Below are 18,508 nucleotides of genomic sequence, written 5' to 3' on the forward strand. Positions count from 1 at the left end.
TGCCCAGCAACTCTTGCAAGGAAATCAAGCTTCTTTCAATTGGTGCTCGGCAAAACTTGATTTGGTACACCAATGAGTAGCTGGCATATTTTTTTCTAAAGAAAGATTTCCATACAAATAAAGGGAAGTAGCTGCATTCCGAATATCATGACCCTGAACCTTCAAGTCACTCATATGACTTTTTAATACAATTATCTGTAAGCTTCAGTGGCTAAGTCCTTAATAAGATAAGAAATAGCTTTCTTGGAGAGAGGATCCCCTGGAATCCTAACCACATAAAACAAATTAGAAATCTTTTCCCTAATGTTTCCAGCTTTATCTTAATAAAGCTTCAACTACTATAATCGGATAAAGAAACCCATCATGTGACATACATCTTACTTTTTTACCCATTTTTTTTTACTACTAGAGGTAGCCTTTGCTCCTATACTAGGCAAAGATGATTTATGACTAATTTTACTTTTGGCCCTACTGTACTAGCCCCAACATTCATACTGTACTAGTCCGAGCATTAACACAACTAAGGAAACTTAAGATCTACTAGTTGCTGAGCTTACACTACGATGCATTCGGCCACTGCCATTCAAATCATGATGCTAGAGTTTTTGAGCTTAAGGCAAACTTTTAAAGACTTGAATTTATTACTAGTGATGGCACCAAGAGGTTGCTCATGGGCGCTTACTTCACTGACTGGATGAATATTAGGCTCCAAACTACAAACACTGTTTTCTATCTCAGAATCCGGGGTAGCTGGGGACCCAAGCCACAGGTCTGGCGGATCAAGCCGCGGAGCTGTGACACCAGGTCACGTGCAAAGTAAATTTAGGTTTAAATAGAATCCACCACAATCGCAAACCTTTCCCCTACATTAAGACGAACAAGTAACTGTAACATCTTTTTATGTCACAGATAAAATCATATTACAGATACTGACAACAGTTGTTCAATTCTACCAAATATTAAAATCCTGACACCAATGATTCTTTACCTTTTACCCTTGGAAAGAAAATTTCCTACGAGTTTATCACGCTCTCGCCATCCCCTCAAAAAGGATTTTACGACACTGGATATAGTAAACGAAGCCTAATTATTTCCCTTTAAAATTCTCTCAGAAATATTGGAACCTTTTGGAACCATTAAGTAAACTTTACACTGAATGTTTACATCAATATTAGTCTAAATCTTATTTCTTTTTCCTATATAGAAAAATTTACTGCAATTGGATACTCCAAGCCCTTAGCAAGAAAATTCTTGTTGGAAGCAAAAACCTAATACAAAATGAATTGTGATGATTGTTGGTGAATGAAAATTACATAAAGCTGAATAAACCTACTTAAAACAAATGTTACGATAAAAGAGAAATAAAAAAATAAGCTTGCTCTTTTTTCGATAGTTTCAGAGTAAGTCGGGAGAATAGACTTTAAAAGCTAAAAAAAATGGACAGATTCCTCATTAATTGAAAGCATAAAAACACCATAAATACATTAAATAAGTATCCCTGAAACCATGACATAACTAAATCATTGACCTTCCATAAGTTCTTTCCCATAATAGTTATATATACAAGCCCTTCCTAATAGTGCCAATAAATTCTCATTACAGAACAGTATTCTTAAAACCAGTTTTCATAAATAAACAATTCACTCATACCAAAGAAAATACTCCAAAAATCTTCAGTATTCATAGTTAGTTCCTAATTCTATCAAGATAAACCAGGATGTTTTGAGAACTAAAGTTTTATCTCTGCAATGATGAACGACAAAAAAAAATTGAGTACTGTAATCAGGAAACAGGGTATAGAAGTCATTCAAACTCTACACACAAAAGGACCACTATTTGACTGGTGTAATGAACATTTCACATGACACCAAGGAAAAAGAAAAAATACTATAGAATACAAAATAATCATGCAAATTTTACTATAAGACAATAGCTTTTAATTTTGTCTGATAAAACCTCTCATGTCAAAATCAAGATGGTGATTACATACCTTCCGTGATGCCGAGATTGGCGGAGGATCATTCCATCCTCGTGGAGTAGTATTATCAAGAGCCGCTGGAGTCTTAGCTGGAAGTTGATCATAAACAGGTCCTGTCGTTGGAGCCCCAGGGTAGAATGTTGGTGCTCCTCCCATACCTGAAGGTGGGGCATTAGGAATACTACTTTGATTTGGCCCAGAAGCTGGGAGATAAGATGATGTTGGAGGAGCTGCCTGAACTGGATTAAGCGTGTTAGGAGGCTGTGGTACATTGACTGGGTCAGCAACGTACCGATTCATCACGGTACCTCGACGGAAACCTACAAAGTGAGGAAGCAAGCAATTAAGCCCAGTCTTTTAGGGCTTGTGGAGTTCAGGCATGAAGTTTTACATGGATAGTTTACTTCAAAATATCATTTGAAATGTTAATTCTTATTTATATTCTTCATGCTCCATTCATCATTCAAATTCAGTCAACATAGTAAGAAATATTTCAAAACGATGATAATCGTATTGCGACAATTGATATATTGTACACACAAAATCTAGAGTTTTCTTTTCACGTGAATTCTAAGTAAAAGAATTAATTTGTTTCCTCTGCACAGCTAAACACTCAATTTTAATGAGTTTCATTTTACAAAGTAAAGTATACAAACAAATTAGAAAATACAAGATTTTGAAGATTATTTTCATATACCTATAAGTAAAAAAAAGAATACTGTTCTACTGATTCCTTTGCACCTGATGCTTGAAACAGGTTCCTAAAAACTGTAAATACTTCTTTAGTAGTTAACTATGGTATCAACTCTACATAATGGTAAGTAAGCTAGGAATACAATAATTATTGCACTCAAAATTATATTAGAGCTATGTAAATACATGGAAATATTTTCTTGCCACAGACGAAAACATGGCAAGAGGGAAAGCACAAGCCTACAAATTTCAGTTTTAAGAAATGAAAAAACCCTGATGTTAAAGTGTTATTAACCCTGAAATTATTATAACCACTGTAAGCTCTATTAAAATACTAGAACTGTACAATCAACCTTATCTCCTATGAACTATTATATCTGTCCTTTATACAACAATTATAACAGCTGTAATACACACTGAATCATCAAAATTTAAGCCTTCACCATAAAACTGCTAATATGAAACTTTATCTTGGAAATCTGCAGCTTTGCTTATAGTTTGCTATGCCCTTACTTTGGGACTCAACCCTCCCAGTTTGTCCTGACTTGGGACAGAAATTTGAAAATCATTTGGAATTCTCATGACTCGACACACTAGAAAGTAGTTCAAGATGTTTTGGGGATGAAGTAGAAGGTGAGAAAATATATGCTATAAAGGTTCTTTAAATGTAAGTCGAGTGGAATGGGCACAATCATCAGAGATAGAGAGTATAGTAGAACCCTTACGTTGACCAGTCAATTAACTCTTCAAGGCTCTGTGGTTCAAAAATTAACTGTGGTAAAAACAGTCTCCTCTTGCTCATAGAAATACTGCAATGTATTTTTCTTTTATTATTCTCGGTTAAAATAAAATCATCTTAGAAATGGTGGCTGAGGTGTCATCTTGAAGGTGAATACTTGAAGTTAATTGTATTGTTAAAAATTATAATACAGCACAAATAAAGTTAATACACTGCAGTGATATCACAAAATTTTCTACACATGACTTGATCAGAATCTCAACTTTTTTACACCATTGGAATTTTATGGTAATAAACAAATGAATGAAGAGCAGTCATCACTCATAAAAAACTGTATCATGATGATGTTGATGATACCATTATATCAATAATATATACTTAAAGGCTTAAAAGTTGTTCATGACCGGCAGAGGTAAGGTACAGGTCATTACAAGTTTTGCATAAAGATCAATGACCCAATCCCTCTCGACCAACACCAAGCCGAGGGGCTAGGCAATAGCTGATAACTCGGTAGACCCATATCCCTTCTAAGAATCCCTTATTCCTAGCTTGCATGGCTGGTAAGGTTGTGGATACTTGAGAAAATTGTGGGATTGTGATGGGCTCAAACTCTTGACTCATGGGAGGATTGGAAGACACTGAACACAGTAATAAAAGCAATCAAATCATTTTTAATCCTCATTTTATATTCCCACATACATGCTACTTCCCAATGCAGTGCCAGTAAATAGTACTTGCAGAAAATAAAATGGCAATCCTGAACATCAGAAAATTACCCGTGTTACAGCCAATAACAGATTCAAAGATATTGAATCCATACAGGAGACAATTACTGAGGAGGTAAAAGACCGTCATGTCACCAGGCAACGTCAAGTCATTTTGAATCTAAATATCCATTTACATCAGAGATAAGTAGCTTCATGGAAGTGAGTTGATGGCATATTTATTAAGCAACATCACCACATCGGCAATTGGTCTTTAATTGGGCTGTCCATTCCAGAGACCAATACATCTTTGCTCCATAGTTCATGCAATGACCAGAATCATCTTATTTATTCATTTGATATCCTTGTCTTGATATGGAATAATGTAAAAGATTGTCTCCTTTAGATGGCTAAAGCTTTTTGACAACATCTCAAGAGAGCGTGACAGCTGATGAAACACGAAGCAGGACTTCTCATTTCCGCATAACAAAAAGTACTTCTCTAAGAACACCTTATCCTTCTGGCTTCAACAGATTATTCTATAGGTGTACTCAGATACATTACAGAAGAATCTTCACTTGCAAGATAGTCTTTTCACCACATCAGGGTCCTTTCTACTAATGTCTTCATGAGTTACCCAGAGAGTTTGGCCACCATTAGAGGACGTGCAGGATGATGCCAACCTATTTATTACCAATTTCTACCATAGAAATGTCTTCAATAAGGGATGGGGATGTACTTTCTAAGATCCTATGCCCACAACAGGTCACATTTTACTCTCAACGAGAGAGAGAGAGAGAGAGAGAGAGAGAGAGAGAGAGAGAGAGAGAGAGAGAGAGAGAGAGAGAGAGAGAGAGAGAGAGAGAGAGAGAGAGAGAGAGATGAAAAGTTTCTTCTGCTGTGGTTACAAGGAAAACCTAGTTTAGAATTAGTTTTTGTTAATATACAAATCTTTATTGCAAGCACACTTTTTTTTTTCTTTTTTTTTAGTAGTTAGTTCATAAAGTATATTAGAAGTTAGTGCAAACAATACGCTAACAATTTTGTTATTAATACCATTGTTAATAAATTTTCTATGCAGCCTCCTCACACAATGCAGTTTATTAAAGCACAAAGTTAATTGTCAGTATTACAGTATATAGAGTACATATCTCAATACCAGACTTGTAAGGTAATATTTCAAAACTATGATAAAATTAAATAAAAAGCTGTTTAAGTATTAATGTAAGCAAGAACAAATACACACTAAAGGTAACCAATGGAAATAGCAGAACAAATACACACTAAAAGTAACCTATGGAAATAGCAGAACAAAATAAATAGCAAAATAAATGTGGTAGCATGTATAACAGTTACGGTAACTAACGAACCAAAATACGTGTAACCAAACCCCACTCTATACATAATACCATAAGCTAACAAAAAAAAAAATGCATAAAAATTTTCAAACAAAATAAAATACTCAAGGTTTAATCAACAGACTAGACATGAGGGGTTAAAATTAAACTCTTATCCACTTACTTTCATTCTCTTTTTCATATGTTATATCTGGATGAGAAAAATACGAATACAATATTGTATATATGAAATAAAAATTTAAAAAATCCACAAGAGAACTCAGTGCTAGAAATTCTTTTGAAAATTTCAAACTTGTGCAAAGATGTGGTATACAAAAAAATTAAAAGCTGTGTATGTTTGGAATTATTAAAACTTACATTAACTGGCCATTTTGTAGCCAGAGGTACCGTCATCAACCAGGCTCCCACAACGATGTGGTGAAAATGAGCAGGAGTGAATAGAATTCTGCTTCTTACCACTAACTAAACAGCAAGAACCTTTCATGTATTTCTTTTATTGCTACTCATAGACTTATCAAAATCCTAAATATGTGACTTACTGTCCCTGACACAAACATACTCGTGAGTGTTAGAAGGATGAAACAAACTAAAAATATATGATAAAAGAAAGTGTCATTAAATATTTTTCAGATCTCAAATAGCAATATAATTTAATAGAAGAATAAGTTACACCTTACTATAAATTATAATCTATTTCTATATACCTATATGTAATTCATATATAGTTCTTAAATAATTGTGTATTCCAAAATAATTGAGACTGAATAAGATTTTTCTAAGTGTTACGTGCTCAAATAATGTAGAAACGGTAAAAAAGCACTACGTTAGATTACACAACCTCTATGTTACTAGTATTTTTATCATTCTTTTATAAGAAAATTATACTGTATGTTGCTTAATCAGATAAACTTGAAAATTTGATAAACTAAGAAAGATTAAAATTCTTAAAATATTTTACTAAATGGTATTAGAGATGTCACATTAGATTCATCAAAAACTCACAGGTTATAAGTTATGTCTGAATTCAAGATAAGCCAATATTAATTCAACACAATACTAATTTTAAGATAAAAAATGCTATAATCCTACTATTAACCAAATCAGTTTTAAACTATTGCTAATAAGTTAGTAACTGCATGAGATTATCAACACTGGAATCTGTGATTCAGCCACATTACTAAGAAGTCATTTGTAACAATGGATGCTTGATACAGTCATAGAGTACTGTAGTCTACATACTTTTGGCTGTTTAATCAGCATCTCATTTACTATGTGGGTATGGATCTAATTTCTATCAAAATTTATACGCCTTTCATATAACTCAAGAAACTGCAACTAAGAAATACACTTGGGCAAGATTGAGAAAAGTTAACAACAAAAATTGAAGAAGTCTAAACACAAAATAGATTATGTATTATACATGGAAATATACATGCAAATGCAGAAATAAAAAAAAGATTATTTGAATAGACCCTCTGACTTTGCTAAACAATTAAATTAATAAAATCCGTCTGTCATCTCCTACAAAATTGGTTTTAAAATACACTGAAGTATTCATGATATTTAAACTTACGTTCATGTCAGGTCGAAGAATGTAAAAGACTCTTTATAATTAATATATTAACTACTCTGGAAATTGGTTAGAAGTGGTACAATCTCAACATCAGGTCATAGCCTGTTCCATGTTAAGGGTATCTTATGAGAATAGTTTCCAGAGTAGGTGATTCTGACCTATTTTGATTAGTTTCAATTTGTCGGATTTAGTTTGGCTGGTACAATACTTAATGTACACAGAATAATGGTGATCTATTAATTGATATCTTTGAGTGTCTTGAATGCTTCTGTTCTAAAAAGTAGAAACTTAGGCTAGAATTAGGCATTCTAGCCTCTTTGCTAGCCAAGGTGTCAGCAAGATGGCATTAATTTTGTTGGTCTTGTTCTTCCTCTGAATAGCAACTAGATTTGTCTAACTACTGTAGTGCATTGTGTAAGGTCAGTGGAATCTAATTTTTCTGAATAGTACTCTTTGTAATGTACCATGATATCTTTACATCAGCTGGCCTTTTATGTATTGCTTATACAAGGTTGAAATTCACTAATTAATAATACCTCCAACTCTGATAGCTTCCTGGCATCATTCAACAGTTTATACACAACATTCTTGCATTTATGTTCTATCAGTATTTGTGGAAATTGAATGGCACCTGCCTGTTTACCATCCACCCACCTATTTCTCCATACTGTATATATGAGTGAGAGAGAGAGAGAGAGAGAGAGAGAGAGAGAGAGAGAGATGTGTGTGTGTGAGAGAGATATTGGAACCCTAAATATAAATCCTGTGTATATATTACGCTTACCCTTTAATCCCATACTCATCATGCCGATATGTAAAATTTCATGTCTTTCTTGGTGCTGTGCTGCTATAATACCTTTTACCAGCACCAGCTATTTTCTCAACAATTCTAAAGGTATATTTGCATGGAAATCCCACTTTTTATTATGATTACTAAGCTATGCAAAAATTCAACATCATTACATTTTAAAAAAATTCTCACTTGCTATTAAAACATGTCACCAAAAAAAACCTTGATACAGTAATATGCACCATAGAACCACAAAAAATGCGAGATTCAATCAAATCTACAAAAAAACACAAGAGTCAAAGTGTTAATTTTTCTCTGTTAATGAAATTACAGTAACACAGTACTGTGTATACTAAGAAAAACCATTCACATCAATTACCAAGAAAAAATCTAGTTGTATATATTTCACTAACCTCCACTCAAGTTAAGAGGTCCTGCAGGCGGTGGTCCGGAAGCAGGTGGTGCTGCCATGGGTTGCATAGGCATTGGAGGAGCGGCCATCTGAGGCACACCTCCTGGAGGAGGTGCAAATGTTGGTGGTGCCATCATGCTTGGAACCTGTAAATTCACATAATTCAAACATTTTGGAGACATGGGCTGTAATGGTGGAAAAACCTATTTTCCCAAAACCATGCTATGAAGCGGATGTGCCAACTTGAAGACCTCTGAATAGAACAAAGAAACATTTCCAACCCCCAACCATGGTACTCTCCCTCCTTTAAATTACCTGAGAAGAGAAGAGACAACCAGAAAGTATGCAAGAGTTTTCCCAAGAAAGAAGGAAAAAATACTTGACATTTAAGCAGAGGCAATCACTTCCCCTATTGGGATTTCTTGGAAAGGACCATCATTGAGTTCTTTTAAATGATTGACATAGCACGTAGGCAATTTTGCTGGGCCTTGCGAGAGACTGAAATCCTTTAGGCCTATCACTGTTCTGAAAGGACTCCCATGGAATTGAAGTAGAATAGTCTCGAGAAGGAGGAGTCACAGGATGATACAGGAAATAGCAGGAATTCACGAGGTAGAATTTAAAACGTTATTTTACGTTCTGTAGGCCACCTGTGGTACAATACAATCAATTCGATTTTCATCCATTGTGAGACTTAATAGATGAGAAGTAATCAGTGTGTTTCAACCATAAAAACAGTGGTTTGACAACAAAATTTATAAAAACCAGTGTAAATCTCCAGAGTAGCCCAGACTCTAGAGAACCATCTGAAATTGTTCTATCTAAACAGGTTTAGTAATCTAATACTGTATAAAGTTAAAAATCCTAGTAATAAGAATGATTATGATGCACACAAGTACAAACTCAAAAGAGGACAGACATTGCCTGAGTGGCATTAACATTGGAATCCCTGTAATCCACTAGCATAGTCTTATCTGTATTTTCCCCTGAACTAGAAGTTACTTTTTTAATATTTGGTCTTTACTCAGCCTTAACAAAAATACTTCTAGCATGTATTATTTTCCTTTGGCAAAAACACAAAACATACAGTCATAACTAATATCACCCGACATGTTATGCAATTTACGTTGAAAATAAACTCTACTGTATATTGTACCTAACATGATGCAACCAGTGGGACTTTGAGAGAAAAAAATTTGGGTCACACAGCAATAAACAGGTCACTAAAGACCAGAGCTTTAAATAAACGCAATTATCCAACCTGCTTAACTAAAATATTAATCTACTACAAGTAATTCTTTGATCTAATTATTAAACAAGAGAAGAAAACAGTAACACTAAATTTTGAATATTTATATTCTAAGTAGCTATGGAACATAAACAAAGAGGTTAGTGAAGCGAAAAAAATCTATTATGCTGAAAACAATACAAAATTCCAGGTGGGGGCCAAAACATATCCAAGTAATCCTGGTACCAAAGTAATTTAAAACTGTAAAGATAGCATTTTAACAATAAAAAAGAATAAAAAGAGCAATGTTTGAAAACTTATTGAGACGCTGTACTCAACATAGATGGTGTGAGGAATCCCTTGAGTATCTGTTCCCTGGGATGGTGGTTTGAGGCTGGTGAGTCCAAGCAGTGGGTATAAAATATAGTTTGTTTGCTAAATTTTGAAAGCTTGTACTTTGCTGATATATAAGCAATGTAACCTAAAGGAAAGATTCATCAAATAAAAATTTTTACAAATTCTAAACAAAATGTTAAATTTCAAAAGTTTTGAATTTGTAAAGATAAAGACAAATATTCAGAAATGAAATGGATTTATGAAATTTTCGACATGTGACGCAGCTGAGACCAAGAAGTCCATTAAGTACAGAAACTAAATGTTAGATATATAGTAGAGTTCAACATTAATAAATTTAGGGAGGCAAACATGAACTACGGTAACACTTGTTACTGCCGTTATAAAAAAAAAAAAATCAAGTATTACTATTATATCCTTAAAAAGTATATTTGAGGTAAAAACTCACTAGTAATAAATAAACAGTTAGCAGAAAAACTTTTAAAAACAGCCCCTTCAACAACAAAAATTGAGGAGCCAAGGCCTTAAACTATTGGTCCCATAATTCAATTTCAAAGTATAATGTATTGTTTTACAGTTCTTTAATAATAATGTTATCATAATAAACTTTATTGAGAGATAAAGCTAGAATAATATTTCCTTATTAATAAGTCATTGGCTGGTAAATATCAAGCTACCCTTCCATAAAACCTTACAAAGAGCTGTGTCTATATCAGAAGTTCAGACACATTTATCCGGATCCTTAAAACATTGTAGTAACTTAAAAGTCAGATCTTTAAAACTTTACTGAAATTAAAAAAAAAAAAAAGTTCCGTATCTCCGTACAACATACCTGAGGAACAGGTGGTGCAGCTGTAGGATTAAAGAATGCTGGCGTAGGTTGTGGTGGAGGTGCCGTTGCTGGTCCTCCATACATAGATCGCTGCATATCTTGCACAGATGGAGTGTACTGAGATGGCTGTTAAAAGAATAGATTATGAATGTATATCAATATCTTAATACAATGTGTTACATGTGCAGTACAGTATATACACTTATGTGATCTAAATGATTACTTGTTTTTAGGTTAAATAGTCACAAAACATGCCAAAACATACAAAATAAAAATAATTCAGGGTAGCAAACTCTATTTACTTTTAGCATTCTAAGCTGTCTTAAATCTAAATCAAATTCCTGTATAAAATAAAATTCCCAAATCAGAAAAAGGGAAAAAAATTATCTAGTATATGAAAACAGTATCCTTAAAATTATGTAATTATTGCTACAGTTGTAAACTTATTTCTATAAGTACATATTAATCTACTTATATTACTAATTCCTATACTGTATTAGAAAAAAAAGGAAAAATTATCTAGCACATGAAAACATTATCAATAAAACTAGGTAATTACTACTACAGTTGTACACTTGTCTTTATATATTAAACTACTTATATTACTAACTGCTGCACAGCAGAAATATTATTTTCAGGTTGTAGAACACATCCAAGGTAACCAAATTAAACTGTTCTACTAAATTCTACAAACTGAATACAAACTGGTGATTGAAATACTGTAATAATATTATATGCTGTATTTCATCTACAAGCACATACTGTATCTATTATGCCTTCAATGGATAACTGCTGGTCATGGTGTGAGTGCAATTTATGATGCACTCTACACACTACCATGCAACCCTTCCCCTTCTCTCCACCAACAGCCCCAACAACCTCTTACACTGTCTCCAGACTTTGCTTATGAGCATTCTCTTCCAAAATCATACATTCCATACTGATACAGATCATACTTCACAGAGTACAAGTGTTCTTAAAATAAACTAAAACACATGGCATGAAACTTTCTAATAGTCTAATATTTTTGAGCAATGTGAAACTCCAATATCAATAACAAACCCTTTGTTCAATAAAATACACGAATGCTAATTCTTCAAGTGTATTACTTTAAATCAACTCTTCTTTACTGTTGTGAAAAAAAGACAACACTGCACCTGCACAAGAATTCTTTGCCCCAAAAACATAGCTTTGTTTCAGCAATAAGGAATTGGTCAAAATTTACTTTAAAATTAAACACAGTAGTATCAAGACTAATCAATCTATCAATGATGACAAATACAGCTGTAATAATTTAAGATAAGTGGCCATCATTCTTCTAGCTACTTTTGGTCAGAGTTACCCCTCTTCCTCATATGTAGTAACATTGAAAAAAAAAAAAATCTATTTCATAATCCTACCTATCACCATAAGTGGCCACAACTCTCAAACATTTCATGCTTTTACTATTCAAGGATTATCTTTTTTTCAGAGCTAGAATGTGAATAGTGTATTAGTCTATCTAAAGTTCTTGTAGAGGTTATAAATCTAACTGAAGAAATATTTCATTCCCAAGACAACATGTAATTTTATTAAGGCCTCCATTCTCCTATCATATATTTTACATAGTGCCGTATCCTTTTTTTCTTGTCAGTGTTTACTGTAGTTATCATTAAATTTTTTTTCTTTTACATTTTTCAGTATCAGTTATCATATACTTATCTACGTTTTGAAGAAAAACAATTTCTGTGATAGCAATCAATGAAAATGTTATTTTTATTAATAAAATAAATTTTTGAATATACTTACCCGATAATCATGTAGCTGTCAACTCCGTTGCCCGACAGAATTCTATGGAGGGATACGCCAGCTATCACAATACTAGAAGGGGGTGTATTTACCAGCGCCACCTGTGGCCAGGTACTCAAGTACTTCTTGTTGACACCTCCTCAATTATTCCTCGGTCCACTGGTTCTCTATGGGGAGGAAGGGAGGGTCGATTAAATCATGATTATCGGGTAAGTATATTCAAAAATTTATTTTATTAATAAAAATAACATTTTTCAATATTAAACTTACCCGATAATCATGTAGCTGATTCACACCCAGGGGGGTGGGTGAAAACCAGTGTACAAGATTAAAGGATAGCTAAGTATCCCATATTTCATATAATCAGTTATCCACAATAACAATGAAATAATAAGTACCTGGTAAGGAAGTCGACTTGAACCGTTACTCTGCCTTTAATAAGATCGTCTTCCTTACTGAGCGCAGCGTTCCTCTTGGGAGGCTGAATCAACTCAAAGGTGCTAAAGTATACAGGGCTGCAACCCATACTAAAGGACCTCATCACAACCTTTAACCTTGGCGCTTCTCAAGAAAGAATTGACCACCCGCCAAATCAACAAGGATGTGGAAGGCTTCTTAGCCGACCGTACAACCCATAAAAAGTATTCAAGAGAAAGGTTAAAAAGTTATGGGATTATGGGAATGTAGTGGCTGAGCCCTCGCCTACTACTGCATTCGTTGCTACGAATAGACCCAGGGTGTAGCAGTACTCGTAAAGAGACTGGACATCTTTGAGATAGAATGATGCGAACACTGACTTGTTTCTCCAATAGGTTGCATCCATAACACTCTGCAGAGAACGGTTCTGTTTGAAGGCCACTGAAGTAGCCACAGCTCTCACTTCATGTGTCCTTACCTTCAGCAAAGCAAGGTCTTCTTCCTTCAGATGAGAATTTGCTTCTCTAATCAGAAGCCTGATGTAGTAAGAAACTGAGTTCTTAGACATTGGTAGAGAAGGCTTCTTGATAGCACACCATAAGGCTTCTGATTGTCCTCGTAATGGTTTTGACCTTTAGATAGTACTTAAGAGCTCTAACTGGGCAAAGTACTCTCTCCAGTTCGTTCCCCACCATGTTGGACAGGCTTGGGATCTCGAACGACTTAGGCCAAGGACGGGAAGGAAGCTCGTTTTTAGCCAAAAAACCGAGCTGTAAGGAACATGTAGCCGTTTCAGATGTGAAACCTATGTTCCTGCTGAAGGCGTGGATCTCACTTACTCTTTTACCTGTTGCTAAGCACACGAGGAAAAGAGTTTTTTAATGTGAGGTCCTTAAAAGAGGCTGATTGGAGCGGTTCAAATCCTGATGACATAGGGAACCTTAGGACCACGTCTAGATTCCAGCCTGGAGTGGACAACCGACGTTCCTTTGAGGTCTCAAAAGACCTAAGGAGGTCCTGTAGATCTTTGTTGGAGGAAAGATCCAAGCCTCTGTGGCGGAAAACCGCTGCCAACAAACTTCTGTAACCCTTGATCGTAGGAGCTGATAGGGAGCTTACGTTCCTTAGATGTAACAGGAAGTCAGCAATCTGGGTTACATTGGTACTGGTTGAGGAAAAACTGCATTGGCCTTGCACCAGCTTCGGAAGACTTCCCATAAAGACTGATAGACTCTGAGAGTGGATGTCGTCCTTGCTCTGGCAATCGCTCTGGCTGCCTCCTTCGAAAAGCCTCTAGCTCTTGAGAGTCTTTCGATAGTCTGAAGGCAGTCAGACGAAGAGCGTGGAGGTTGGGAGTACCTTCTTTACGTGAGGTTGACGCAGAAGGTCCACTCTAGGAGGAAGAGTCCTGGGAACGTCGACCAGCCATTGCAGTACCTCAGTGAAACATTCTCTCGCGGGCCAGAGGGGAGCAACCAACGTCAGCCGTGTCCCTTTGTGAGAGGCGAACTTCTGAAGTACCCTGTTGACAATCTTGAACGGCGGGAATGCATACAGGTTGAGATGGGACCAATCCAGCAGAAAGGCATCCACGCGAACTGCTGCTGGGTCTGGAATCGGAGAACAATACAAGAGGAGCCTCTTGGTCATCGAGGTAGCGAATAGATCTATGGTTGGCTGATCCCACAGGGCCCAAAGTCTGCTGCAAACATTCTTGTGAAGGGTCCACTCTGTGGGGAAGACCTGACCCTTCCGGCTGAGGCGATCTGCCATGACATTCATATCGCCCTGAATGAGCCTCGTTACCAGCGTGAGCTTTCGATCTTTTGACCAAATGAGGAGGTCCCTTGCGATCTCGAACAACTTCCTCGAATGAGTCCCTCCCTGCTTGGAGATGTAAGCCAAGGCTGTGGTGTAGTCGGAGTTCACCTCCACCACCTTGTTAAGCTGGAGGGACTTGAAGTTTATCAAGGCCAAATGAACTGCCAACAACTCCTTGCAATAGATGTGAAGTGTCCTTTGCTCCTGATTCCATGTTCCCGAGCATTCCTGTCCGTCCAGTGTCGCACCCCAGCCCGTGTCCGATGCGTCCGAGAAGAGACGGTGGTCGGAGGACTGAACAGCCAATGGTAGACCTTCCTTGAGAAGAATGCTGTTCTTCCACCACGTTAGAGTAGACCTCATCTCTTCGGAAACAGGAACTGAGCCCGTCTCTAGCGTCATGTCCTTTATCCAGTGAGCAGCTAGATGATACTGAAGGGGGCGGAGGTGGAGTCTCCCTAACTCGATGAACAGGGCCAGCGATGAAAGTGTCCCTGTTAGACTCATCCACTGCCTGACTAAGCATCGGTTCCTTCTCAGCATGCTCTGGATGCATTCTAGGGCTTGGAAGATCCTTGGGGCCGACGGACAAGTCCGAAAAGCTCGACTCTGAAGATCCATACCCAAGGAGACAATGGTCTGGGATGGAACGAGCTGAGACTCCTCAAAATTGACCAGGAGGCCCAGTTCCTTGGTCAGATCCATAGTCCATTTGAAAATCTCCAGACAGCGACGACTTGAGGGAGCTCTTAAAAGCCAGTCGTCTGACGGAGCCGGACACAAGATCATGATACTGCTGCACAGTCTGTAAACTGTCAATCATGGGCAAGCGAGGAAGTACAGTGACAACCCGAATCTGTCTAGACTGTCTGGGTCGTACAGACAACTCCTTAACGGGTTGCTGAGGTTGCCCACTGCGTCACAACAAGTCCCTTCTGTTGGTTGTTGAACGTCTTCCCCGTGACACATTGACTCCGTAAACAAAAAATCCTCTAACAAGGACTAAGCTTGGACTGCATGTCATGCAACACAGCTCAAGGTCTATGGGAGCAGGTGTGGTAACAGACGGGATTAGCGGCTGAAGTGTAACCATTACCTTCCCTGTAAGCATGTTATGCTTAAATAAAAGTCCATAAGAGGTTATGCAGCTAAAGGCTCCCTCCAAATGACAGAGTCCTCAAGGGAATATCAGAAGGAGGGAGAAAAGAACTTTCTCATCTACAGGGACCTTATCCTAGAAAAGCTAAGTTCTCTGAGTGAGGGTTCACTGGTGCAAAGCAGCAGACTAGAAGGCAACGTTATGAAACTGCTTGACAGTCTAGTGAGTTGGCAACAACCCAAGATGTGTTGAGAAGCATGCGGTAAGGTATGCAGAGCATGATGTATGCAGAGTATGCTGTATGCAGAGCATGCTGAATGCAGAGCATGCTGTATGCAGAGCATGTTGTATGCAGAGCATGCTGAATGCAGAGCATGCTGAATGCTGAGCATGTAGGAAGTAGAGCCTGCTGTGAGCAGAGCCTGCTGAAAGGAAAGCAGAGCGTGTGCATGGCGTTTAACATTTCTCAGAAATTCCATGACCAGTGCTAGAGTGCTTAATGCATGCTTGCATGGGGTTTAAACCATGGTATGCTGAACAGCAGAGTCAGAACGAGCTGGAACAACAACAGAGGTTTCCTCAACTTGAGGGAAAACCTGAGGTTCAGACTGCATAGGCTGAACAACAGACGGAGCAGAAGGCAGGTGCAAGGGTGAAGGAGGTTGACTCCTAGCAAAAGTTGCACCCAAGGATTGTACCAGCTGAGCGGAGGACGGAGGCGGAGTAGTCCGTTCCTGTTCCTGAGAGATGAGTGGAGCATGAGAAGGTTGAGGCTGCGCAGAACAAGGTAAAGTTCTAGCAAGCTGAGGCTCCTGAGGCGCAAGTGCATGGTGTAGATGAGCTTGCCTAGATGAGGGTTGAACTCGGTGCAGCGCTGGTTGAGCAGACAGACTCACGGAGGGGAGAGGTTGTTGTACCCCAACCGAGAGTTGCACCACTGGAGGAGCAGCAAGGGGAGGAGGAGGAAGAGTGTAACTCTCCTGATCCCAAAGCAAGGGTTGCCTTAAAGAAGGCTGAGGCTGAACAACACTGTGAACAGCAAACTCCGAAAGTGGTTCAACATCGTACGCCTGGCAGAAGGAGCTGCGACTGGGTGCAGCGAGTGCAGGCGGGTGCAGCACAGGCTGAACGGGTGCAGGAGGTTGGTGCACCACCGGTGCAGGCGGGTGCAGCATAGGCTGAACGGGTGCAGGAGGTTGGTGCACCACCGGTGCAGGCGGGTGCAGCACAGGCTGAACGGGTGCAGGAGGTTGGTGCACCACCGGTGCAGGCGGGTGCAGCACAGGCTGAACGGGTGCAGGAGGTTGGTGCACCACAGGTGCAGGAGGTGCAACACTCTCAGCACGACACTCACGCATCAAGTCCGAAAGCTGTGCTTGCATGGACTGTAGTAGAGTCCACAACATCATACGCCTGGCAGATGGTACTGTGATCAGGCGGAGCGAGTGTAGGAGGAGGGAGTGTAGGCGGAGGCGGTGGAGCAACACTCTCAGCCCGACACTCACTCATCAAGTCCGAAAACTGTGCTTGCATGGACTGTAGTAGAGTTCACAACATCGTACGCCTGGCAGATGGTGCTGCGACCAGGCGGAGCAGGTGCAGGCTGGGCGAGCACAGGTGCAGCGAGAACAGGTGGAGGGAGTGCAGGCGGTGCAACACTCTCAGCCCGACACTCACGCATCAAGACCGAAAGTTGTGACTGTATGGACTGCAGTAGAGTTAACTTGGGGTCGGCAGACACTAAGTTCTGCTGAGGTAAAGCCTTAACAGCAGAGATCTGTTGTGGCAGAACCTTACTCCTCTAAGTCGGAGTGTAATCAACTGATGACTTAGGAGAGTCAGAGCTAACCCAACGACTGCATTCGGGTTGTGAACTTTAACTTCGTACGTCTGGCATAGGTCTGGACTTAACGTTTAAGAAGTCTTGAGACCTGAGACCAGCGTTACTCTGCCTTTATTTTCTCCCCTAATCTCTTCTGCAGACGAGCAAAATAAGGGCTCAATCGTCTGCGGGTGGGAGTGACGGTCTCGGTAAGACACGCCCACAACCACCGAGAATACTTCTGTGCGCCGATCAAGGCCTGCTGAACCCTTATGCCCTTCGACATTGCTTCTCCCCTGGGCTTGGGAGCTTGCAAGAGGTCCCGGACTGGGAGGACGACTGGCGCGCACAAAAGTACCCTCACGCACTAATCACTTATCACTTTGATTTCTGTTTGCACTTATTTCACTGAACTCGAAACTTAAGTGGTTTGTACCTGAAATACGCAATTCTATCCTTTCTCAAAGTTAGTAATTGCGAAAACAGAATTACAATGTAACAGAAAAATCTAATGAAAGATAAATCAGTGGTTGGAAAGAGACTAAACACTAGATCACTCTAGAAACGTTTAGTTTCTTCCCCTAAAGAGACTAGGGAGAAGAGCAAAAATCGATAATGACGTTACTCGTACGCCTGGCAGGCTTGAATGAAACGTTTATCCTCTTTCTCCCTCCGTCTCTATCTCTCTCTCTCTCTCTCTTGACTTAGAACCTGAGAGAAGAGCCCAATCATATATATCGTTAAAACATATTATTGTTAAAGGAAAAAACTGAAAAGTTCCTTTATTAGGATCAAAACCATTAAGTTAAGAAAGAATGAACAAAACGCTAGACACGGTTACTCTTACTGCAACGTGAAACCGTGAACATTCTTTCTCTATCGTAACGATAGAGTGCAAGT

At 38.4% G+C, this 18,508-nt stretch overlaps 2 protein-coding genes across 10 annotated transcripts in view; both read right to left on the reverse strand.

The window, feature by feature from the left end:
- Window positions 1-18,508, reverse strand: part of LOC137660260 (uncharacterized) — a 284,924-nt gene that overhangs the window by 127,767 nt on the left and 138,649 nt on the right. The gene's annotated exons all lie outside the window — the stretch shown is intronic.
- Window positions 1-18,508, reverse strand: part of LOC137660258 (protein transport protein Sec31A-like) — an 83,538-nt gene that overhangs the window by 17,441 nt on the left and 47,589 nt on the right. For 8 of the 9 annotated variants that reach the window (XM_068395006.1, XM_068395004.1, XM_068395003.1 and 5 more), the window contains 3 exons: window positions 10,662-10,787; window positions 8,249-8,393; window positions 1,991-2,298 (listed from right to left, as the gene is read on the reverse strand). In XM_068395006.1, the coding sequence (XP_068251107.1) occupies window positions 1,991-2,298; window positions 8,249-8,393; window positions 10,662-10,787 (579 nt within the window). The remainder of the gene's footprint in view (window positions 1-1,990; window positions 2,299-8,248; window positions 8,394-10,661; window positions 10,788-18,508) is intronic. The other variant, XM_068395009.1, reaches the window with a different exon arrangement.

This window comes from Palaemon carinicauda, chromosome 20 (genome assembly GCF_036898095.1).
Source record: "Palaemon carinicauda isolate YSFRI2023 chromosome 20, ASM3689809v2, whole genome shotgun sequence".
In the NCBI taxonomy this organism is placed as follows: Eukaryota; Metazoa; Arthropoda; class Malacostraca; order Decapoda; family Palaemonidae; genus Palaemon; species Palaemon carinicauda.